At 39.2% G+C, this 10,171-nt stretch overlaps 2 protein-coding genes across 2 annotated transcripts; both read left to right on the forward strand.

Annotated features, from left to right (window-relative positions):
• Nucleotides 1-48: 48 nt before the first annotated feature.
• adss1 (adenylosuccinate synthase 1) lies at nucleotides 49-4,202 on the forward strand. The gene is made up of 13 exons (XM_030127399.1): nucleotides 49-430; nucleotides 1,197-1,299; nucleotides 1,381-1,443; nucleotides 1,526-1,576; nucleotides 1,662-1,728; nucleotides 1,857-1,964; nucleotides 2,039-2,120; nucleotides 2,198-2,324; nucleotides 2,423-2,577; nucleotides 3,114-3,238; nucleotides 3,414-3,511; nucleotides 3,611-3,760; nucleotides 4,030-4,202. Exons 1-13 carry the CDS (start codon nucleotides 242-244, stop codon nucleotides 4,080-4,082), a joined length of 1,371 nt encoding a protein of 456 aa, XP_029983259.1. The 5' UTR covers nucleotides 49-241; the 3' UTR covers nucleotides 4,083-4,202.
• A 603-nt stretch (nucleotides 4,203-4,805) lies between these two features.
• On the forward strand, nucleotides 4,806-9,286 carry siva1 (SIVA1, apoptosis-inducing factor). The gene is made up of 4 exons (XM_030127677.1): nucleotides 4,806-5,007; nucleotides 5,357-5,545; nucleotides 6,910-7,063; nucleotides 9,042-9,286. Exons 1-4 carry the CDS (start codon nucleotides 4,887-4,889, stop codon nucleotides 9,088-9,090), a joined length of 513 nt encoding a protein of 170 aa, XP_029983537.1. The 5' UTR covers nucleotides 4,806-4,886; the 3' UTR covers nucleotides 9,091-9,286.
• Nucleotides 9,287-10,171: the final 885 nt, after the last annotated feature.

Here is a 10,171-nt window from a genome sequence, read left to right on the forward strand (position 1 = left end):
TAGAAAAGCTTTTGTAGGATAAATATATAAGTTCATGGATGAATGCAGCTTCATGTGTGTGAAACAGTTGTCAAATCCGACCGTGTCGGTGCGTAAACAGCCTTGGAGACAACTTGCTTTAGAGACGCACTCCTGTGCGTCTGGCTCTGACATCATCGCCTATGAAGTTACAGATATGGCAATGTCAGTCTTGGAGGCAGTCTAGTCTTCTTGAAGCGGCCGGACTACAGACACCACCATCATGTCGCTTACCTGGTCGGCAAAAGATCACAAAAACTCGAATCCAAGCGCTGGAACGGGACAGAAGCGACAGCGGAACGACGCAGGGAACAAGGCGACGGTGGTGCTCGGCGCGCAATGGGGAGACGAGGGCAAAGGGAAAGTGGTTGATTTATTGGCGACTGAAGCTGACGTTGTCTGCAGATGCCAGGTAAGTGTCTGGATCCGTGATTTCAGCTAAGCAATCTCATCCCATGTTTTTTTTTTTTTAATGCATTCAAAATATCACCACAGAATCAGTCATTTACTGATGTCCCGTTGGAGCGCAACAGGTGTTCGGCTGTGCGTAAAACACTGGTAACAGCTTTGTGGTTCAGTCAACGTTTAGTCCGTACTTCAGTTTGATCTTGTTCTCCTGTTCTTTGCACTCACCTCTGTACCCTGTGTAAAGCAGCTCTGTCTTGTTCTAACAGATCACACAAAAGGCATCAAAGACTAATAAATATAATAATACGCATTGATTTCACAAAATAACTCCACATATATTTCTGTGTGTGCTTGTGTGAGACACATGACACTGGTCAAAAAATCAGAGGTCACTTAAGCACCGGGACAAACCTGCCAACTGTTGCTGTGTTGTACTCTCTCCACTGACACGACGAGCACCCAGTGTTCTGGAGGCTTGAGAGCCCCACCCACTGGGATACAGCGAGGTCACATTCTCAGGGTGGCTGGATATGTGAGAAGGCCAGGTCTTAGCCAAGGGGAACAGAGTGGAGGAACCACCGATACTGGCCAAGTCTGTTAAAATAGGTGCTGGGAAAGCTTGGTGAACTGGGGAGAGGGTAGCTTATCACCATCTCAGGAAAATAAGGTCATATATGTGTTCATGGAAACCTGTTTAGTCTGTTCTCCAAAACATAATCAAAATAGCCCAGTATTATTTGGTCATTATATTTTTCTGCTTTAATTTCCAGGGGGGCAACAATGCAGGACACACAGTAGTAGTGGATGGCAAGGAATACGACTTCCACCTTCTGCCGAGTGGAATCATCAACCCCAAAAGCATATCCCTTATTGGTAAAAGACATCACGAGCATCACTAAAAGAATTATTTCTGGAGAAACACCTTTTACAGTTTTCTTTCCTCTGTCTTTACAGGCAATGGTGTGGTCATACATTTGCCTGGTTTGTTTGAGGAGGGTGATAAAAATGATAAGAAAGGTACAAAATATTGTAATTGTGTTGCTTAATATTCTAGTGTAAATATTCAGTGTATCCTCACACCTTTGTGTTTTGAAACCAGGTCTGAAAGGGTGGGAGAAGAGACTCATAGTCTCAGACAGAGCCCACATTGGTAGGTACTTTCTGGAAAGTGGTTCCTTTTTTTCAGACTATTTGAAGAGTGTGTTCTGTTGAGCTTCTCTCCTGTTTCTCCACAGTGTTTGATTTCCACCAGGTCGTTGATGGATTGCAGGAAACTGAAAGACAAGCACAAGAAGGAAAGAAGTAAGAGAAAGACAGGTTTAGACTGAACTCGAATTTCTACAAATTTTACAAATCATAGTAAACACTCCAGTGTGTTTTTACAATGAATAAATGTAAGTATATTCACATCACCTGATTTGCAATAACAGCATTGGAACAACCAAGAAGGGTATTGGACCTGCTTATTCCAGTAAAGCATCCCGCACTGGCCTGCGTGTATGTGACCTTCTGGGTGACTTTAAGGACTTCTCTACCAGGTATGAATGGTGGCAATTTAGAAAATAGCTCCAAATCTTGTCCTGTGATTCAAGAGTTTTGTGCATCCTTTCAGATTCAAGAACCTCGTCCACCAGTATCAATCCATGTATCCATCTTTGACAGTTGATGTGGAGGACCAACTGAAAAAACTCAAGGTGGGTTGCTTAGCAATGACTGACTTCATGTCCTTGCCTCCAGTGATTAAAAAGTACTGTTTTTCTGTTTCGTGTAGGACTATGCTGAGAGATTGCGGCCGATGGTTAGAGACGGGGTCTACTACATGTATGAAGCTCTTCATGGACCTCCAAAGAAAATTCTGGTTGAAGGGGCCAACGCTGCTCTCCTTGATATTGACTTTGGTAAACTGTAGAGAACAAAAACTTGCTTCAGCCAGTTGTGTTTGTTATTGTTCTGTTGGAATTTGTGGTATTGTTATTAATTGAATTCTTCTCCTCAGGCACATATCCGTTCGTGACATCATCAAACTGCACAGTGGGCGGGGCATGCACTGGTCTGGGCATCCCTCCTCTGAATATTGGTGATGTATTTGGTGTAGCAAAGGCCTACACTACCAGAGTGGGAATTGGAGCCTTCCCCACAGAGCAACTCAATGTAAGAGCTTGGCATTTCTTGAGTAAATTGCTGAGAACATAGAGTTGAGTTCTCACGTGTTTTTGTATTTTTAAAAAAGGCACATGTTATGTTATGTAACTGTCTGATATTGAGCCTGAGATGTGTAGTGTGTTTTTGATCATGTGGCTTTAACACAGGCAACAGGACAAACAGGGAGGGGCCATGTGTTCGCCTGGCTGAGTGCAGCTGTCAAATTTTGTGAGAGACATTCACTCTTTACCTCTTATGCAGGTCACATGTTCACAGGGATAAATTTAGGGCCAGTAGACTGGGTTCAGGATATATTTACTGTGTGAGCTTGGGTTATGTTACCTGACACGAGAACTGACCATAGGGACACAGGTCAAGACTTTTAAACTTTACCCTCTGACCCTTGTGATGTATTTTTGTGTTCTGTGCAAACAAAAAACGCTTTACTCATTTCTGAAGCCGTTGTGGTCATGCATGGGACGCAATTTGATCTCATGAAAAATGACATAACAGGTAGGGTTATGCTTCTTCTCTCTTTTCTGTAGGCTGTAGGGGAGCTTCTGCAGACAAGGGGTCATGAGGTGGGTGTAACCACAGGAAGGAAGCGACGCTGTGGTTGGTTGGATCTTGTGATTGTCAGATACGCTCATATGATCAATGGATTCACCGCGTGAGTGGTTACAAAAAATGATCTGCATAAACACATAATGCACAATGCACATAATTTAAATGCATTAAGTGTATTATGTGAGCATATTCACTTTACAATTGTGCATTTTTCTGCATCTTTAAAAATGAAACCACATAAATAATAAAGGCATCTTGACATGTTACCTTTTCCACAGAATCGCTTTGACAAAACTTGACATTCTGGATGTGTTGGATGAAATTAAAGTTGGAGTTGCCTACAAACTCAATGGGAAGAGAATTCCCCATTTCCCAGGTAAAACAAAACAAATTTGACACACAAACCAAACTGTTTCATCCAATAACAAATTACAGGAGAATTCATTATTGAACATAAATATACTTTCTTTCATAGCCAACATGGATGTTTTACAAAAAGTGGAGGTTGAATATGAAACCTTCCCTGGATGGAAGACAGACACGTCAGCTGCCAGGAAGTGGAATGACCTCCCAGCCAAAGCACAAAACTACATCCGCTTCATTGAGAATCACATTGGAGTTCCCAGTATGTTTCACACAATACATCCAAGTTGCATTTTACCATGTTCATTACAAAATAATACTAATGAACGTAGAAAACAAGTAATAGTGCTTGTGAAGGTGTTTAAACCATGATTAATAGTAATGCATTCACATGTGACACTATTTCTTGTGTTCTAAATGTACCTTTTACTGGTTATGTCCACTACAGTTAGAAAACTGTAAAGTTTTGTCAACTCTTCTAACGTCATTTTCTCTTTTTTTCTTTCTGTCTTTCTGTGATTCTCTCTGTAGTTAAGTGGGTCGGTGTCGGCAAGTCCAGAGAGTGCATGATCCAGATGTTCTAGTGGAAAAACTGTATCTCCCCTCAGCGGAAGCACAGAAAATGGGACATGAATTGGAATATTTTAATTGCTTGATTTTATCTGTTACCCATCAGTTAATAAAGAAAATATCTGTGTAACTTATGAGGAGTATTGATAACTCCACCCCCTGAAGGGGAGGTAAGGAGTATTGTTTTTGGTCCAGTTTGTTTTTTTGTTTCCTTGTTTGTTAACACTTCAGCAGCAAAACTATTGGTTCAATTCATACCAGATAGGGTTTATAGATTGCCAGTGACCCACAACAGATATCATTACATTTTGGGATAGGTAGGTCAAAGTTCAAATTCTTTATGATTTTTTAAAAGTCTTCCCATTTACTAAATAATGGTCGAAATACGTGCTAGGGGCGGGGTTTGTTCTTCTAGGGCCACTTGTTCTTGGTTTAAATTGCTTGTATTCGTAAGCCTTTGAATGTATCTTTCAAATGAAAGTTAAGAGTTTATAACTTGAATTCTACCAAAAGTAAGCCAGATAAAATGGGAATATTACAAAAGCTTCCGTAAATATTAAGGATAGAATGCAAAAGGATGATTTAGTCGTTTTTGTCCTCGAAAAACTACAGTGTACAATATTTACGACGGTATAAACGCAACGCAGCGATGGGTTGAAACCACATGACATTAAAGTGGACATGTGATTGGCTCCAATTTTTCACGTGGTCATAAAACGCCGATGTGATTCGTTGTCTACTCTCTCGCTTACAATTTTTCCCGCAATAAACAAGTGTACTTACACGTAGAGGAGCGTGGGGACTTTTTGCTTACAAAAATGCCGAAGCGTGCGTATCCTTTTACGGAAACATTTTCATCTCAATACAAAATGCATATAGGACCACATGAGTTAAACCATTACGGCGTGTTTGGGAATAAGTACCGACAAGAAATCTACGGTAAGTGGGTTACATGTTAGCAGACATGTCGGAGTGTTAGCTTTCGTTAGCTTCGGCAGTGCGTGTATTTGTTGATTAGCAGTGTTATGAAAATGATATAATAAAGGCCTTTTGGTTCACATTATATAGTTTCTGGCTGGCTGGCTGCTTTAACCCATCGCCACTTTGACCAGTGTTTATCAACACATTAACGTCGTACTTAATAGCTACCAAGAAAACAGAGCCAGTCAGTTTTAACGTTACATAAACAACAGCCTCTGTTGACTTTTAACCCGGGGGCGGTCGGCTGGTGTAGTCACATACTATTTTATTGTGTTTTTGATGCCTTTCCTGAATCGATTTCTCACAGAGAAGACAAAGAACTTGCTCTTCAATGGTGCTAAGGCAGCCATGGGTAAAATATGGACTGGAGAGGAAAAGTCCATGGAGATGCAACCCAATGGACAAGTGGAAACACCTGCAACCAGTCAGACACTGCTGAGGGGACAGACTCTGATTGGACAAGATGGGAGACTGACAAAAGCAACCTCTGCACAAGGTGGGTCTGAACAGATGGGTTAACTGAAGGATGGTTACACAACACTGGACAAATGTGACCACCAATTCACAAGTCTAGTTCTGACTTTACTATTTGACTAGATAATATCATGTAATGTATATAAGCTGTTTCCAATATCCATTTTACCAAAACCGTGGACCCAAGGTGAAATATGTAGTCACAAACTATAGTGTTCACTACCTGGCCCCAAAAAAAGACGTACACACAATATTTCATACGACCACCTTTTGCTTTGGCATTCACTATGACATTGTTTATGCCAAACAATCCTTATGCAGTATCACAATATTTGTCAGAACATTTATTTCCATAGTTATGTACATACTTGCTTTACGTCTTCCACCATAGTCTTGTATTGAAAATGGGAGAGTTAAGCTGCTCTGTAAAGTATTCCAGAGCTCCTCTGAAAGATTCTCAGTTGGGTTAAAGGTAGGACCCTGTGGTAGCCAATCAATATGTAGTTAAAATATGTATATATTTCATGCTCTCTGAGCCACTCTTTAACAATTTGAACCCAATGAATCCTGGCAGTGTCCAGTCTTTGTTCTCTAGCAAGTTGATGGTCGTCTAAGAAATCGGAAGCTATTCACAGCGTTATTTAGAATGAATAACTTGTGTCCAGATGAAACATATCAACAACAGGAATTATCCAGTGGAAGGGTCTTAACCTATTTGTGTGATTAAATCCATGTGGAGACTTTTTTTTTTTTTTTTTTTGCTTGACAGTGTATATTGCAAGAGTCTGAACGGGTCTTAAATTCATGAAAGAACAGACAGGAGGCATTAAAATTGAAAACCTTTACAATGATGATCCACCTCAGTGTGGTAAGGAAAGGGAATGAAGTTTGAAAACTGCAATTTCTACTGGGACATAATCTCTTAAAATTCCTGTAAACAGTTTGTTGGTGCACTGTGTTTAATTATATAATACAGGCTCAAAGGGCATGTGGGTTGTGTCTTCCTAAATCAGGGGTCACCAATCCTGGTCCTCGAGGGCTACTATCCTGCATGTTTTAGATGTATCCCTCTTCCAGCACACCTGATTCAAATGATAAGCCTATCATCAAGCGCTGCAGAAGTCTGATAACGACCGTCAGGTGTGCTGGAAGAGAGAAACATCTAAAACATGCAGGATAGTAGCCCTCGAGGACCAGGGTTGGTGACCCCTGTCCTAAATTAAGTTAAGGGGTTATTTTCCAATACCATTAGGGTCAACAGCTGTTTTTTCATTTCATGTATTTTAGCAGCAGAGGGCAGTGTTCTCCCACCTTTGGTTATCCAGTCTGGTTACCTTTAAACTGAAGTACTTTGCTCATGCAGGGTGTTTGGTGTTTTGTGTTTAGGAGCATCAGCGGGTCCTATAGGTTGCTGTGTGTGTCAGAAGAGCCAGGGGTCCAGGACGCCGTGCTCCCAGTGTGATCGTCCAGCATGTTCCTCCTGTACCCAGCAGTGCTCCAGCTGCTCCAGCCTTTGTTGCTCCATTTGCACCATCATAGAGTAAGATTTAGAACTGTGGTTTGAATTTGGTTTTCCAGAAACATGTTTTATTGAAATGTTGATCTGCGTCATTGCGGCCAATGGAAGAGGCTAAATGCAGTATCTTGTTATTTATTCGACTGTGACAAGTCCTTTGTCACTTTAAATTGATCCCCTTCATAATCAACTGGCAGATAACATTTAGTGGGTTTTAGGGGGGTGTAAGATGAAAATATGGGCATTCAAATCTTAATGATGTGCCCCCACCTTTTACAGTAAATCTTATATTCAAAGTACAAGCTGAGCTTAAATGAGATAACGGTAAACTAGATTCCATAGGCTGCAATCAGATTTTGACATGTCATGACTTGTCGCCCCTAAAGGAACATGGACTTTCAAGTAAACAAACACATGCACATCTTCCTCTCGCCCTCTGCTGAAATGTGATCCTCCTCTGTGTTGTCACTTTGGCTCAGCAGTAAAACACTTATGATTTATTAGACACTAGTGACCCCATTAGTTTCTGTGTAACATTAAATGTTATAATCATCTGACTCTCATGTTGCTTAGTACTGACACAAAACCGGTTGGATTTAGTGCCATGACACTGTTGGCCTCAGGTTGCAGAGGTACGACACTTGCTAATTTGACATATCCTGTCATAATGAGGAATGTTGGTTCACCTGGTTTAAATAAATAAAACTGGTTTAAGCTTTTACAGGATGTCCGCAGATCCTTAAAATGTCTTAAATTTAATTGTCTTAAATTAAGAAATTAATTATCCCTAAAATTCATAATTAATCATTAAATCTGGTACTTAATGGTCTTAAAAATTCCACAGATACAATAAATGATCTTCCTATATTTGCTTTGGAAATCTTTGTAAAGAATTTTTCAGATTTGTTGTTTCTGTCCTTTTTATCATAATTGAGACTGGAATGAGTAGAGGCAGTATCAACCTTTCATGGGTGGAGGGGTTCATGTATGAGATTTAGCAGCAGAAACATTACTCATGGAAAAATATAATGTTACCTGGATTGCAACATGGCTAAGATTGGTTCAAGACAATAACGACAAGGCCTGTTGTACTTCTCTTTTTGTGAATGTAAGGTCTTAAATTTGATAAGATGGCACAAAGTGTCTTAAAAAGGCCATAAATTCAGTTTCCTCACTTTCATCTACCTTGTTTTAGAACACACCCCAAAGAAAACCTCTTAAATATATGCTTGCCTAAAACAACTCTTAATGAGTATCTTTCCCCATTAATAACTTAATATTTTTTATAGTTTGCATGAATGGTTGTTTACCAATATCAAAACGAAAAAGATACGAGGTTTGCATAAAATATTTTAGCTGGAGGAACTGAAATCAGAAAAAGATAAAGAAAATTTGATAATGAACAACTCCCAACTGCAGCTAAAAGACTAAATATAGATGACCCGACTCCATTTCAGCCATAGAAAGTGAACCCTCACTGTCTGAAAATGCATACAAAACTGTGCATTATGCCATGCATTTTCTACATTCTGTAAAGCAAGTCTAAAGGAGTTGGAAGTCTTTTCTTTTCTGTAAGACTTCTTGAATTCTAATGTTGTCACTTTCCTAAAACATTTGTATAAGACGTCTTTTTTTTCCGATTTTGCTGGAAACGCAAAAAACTTAACCAGAAACTGAGTAGTTGATTTTTTAAAAATTACAAAAAATTACATGGGCAACTGTTTTAGGAATGTGATATTATAAAATACTGTAAAGAGTACTGCAGGTGTAAGTGTTTTTCATACTGTAGGTTTTAGATTTCTGCAATTCCACTGAATACTCCAGCAAATATGTTTATGAAAGGTGCCTGCATGGTTTGTGTTGTAGCTGTAACTGAGGCAATGCTCAAATCCACATGTAAAGTGTCCTTGAAGTAAAGACTGAAAACAGCATTCACCACATGCGTGAAATGTGTAGTTGAAGAATTTCAGACAACTAATACATGCTCTTTCCTCCTTTTCAGTTACAGTGGAAGATACGATGAAGTACTTTGCTGCAGCTGCTCAACATAAAGGAAAACTAAAGGACAAATGAGGAGATTCTTGAACCATGTAGTTGCCTCACATGAGATATTTCCAAGACTGCATTTTTATACTTGTGATCACTTTTGCATGTAATTCACTTTTTTTGTATGTATATATGTATTATATTCCAGAAATGAAATATTGAAACTGAAATAAACTTGAACATTTTTTGTATAAACTTAAATTAACGCTTGTCTCTTTTCAACACATTTAATATTTATCCAGATTTTTTTCAATGAAAAGTCAAATGGCCAAAGGTTTGCATATATTTCCATATATAGTGGTATTGCCTGTGACATTTGTGTTCATAGATTAAACAGTGAAGAAATCTTTGCCCATTCCTCCTGATAATTCATGCAGTTAAGTGGTGTTTACATTTATTTCTTATTTACACAGATTAACTCTGTCTATAATTTTATTTTCACTGTGATGACAAGCAAATAACCACTTGGTCTGAACAGAGGCCATAAAATACTGACTGATGGCAACGCAGTGACAATTTGCAAATCTGTAAAACCTGAAGCCAATCTCTGAAACAGTCTAGATTCTACTGAACTTGCAGAAGAAAACTTAAGATCCTCCAAATGTAATGGAAATGACAAAACTTAAATGAATTCTCTGTTTTACATCAATATAAAGTTGCATCGCTATCATAAATGATGCTGATTATATATCAAAATGTTCATAACTGTGAAAAAACCAATGTATTCAGCCAAGGTGTATGACTCGACAGTCTGTGTTGTCGACTTCTACATCAGCAGATGGCAGCAAACTTCAAGGACTCATTTCAGACGGTTCATCTCTTAACTGGGATGTTTGGGGTGATGCACAAGCCCTGCTTTTCTCAGTATCTAATTCATTTCGACGTGCCAAACAAGGACATTTTAAGCCCTTATGTTGAAGTGTATAAGTTTTGTGTCATCTTTGCTATGATAATGAAATTCCAGTCTTTCTCATCTGCACTGACCTTGACTATTGAATTTATTAAAACAACTCCCAGAGGTTTTACAGGATTGGACCTTTGCAGCAGACAATTTGGCTACAATTACCCCTACTGCTCATGACCTTG

The sequence above is a fragment of the Sphaeramia orbicularis genome, chromosome 22, assembly GCF_902148855.1.
Source record: "Sphaeramia orbicularis chromosome 22, fSphaOr1.1, whole genome shotgun sequence".
NCBI lineage: Eukaryota > Metazoa > Chordata > Actinopteri > Kurtiformes > Apogonidae > Sphaeramia > Sphaeramia orbicularis.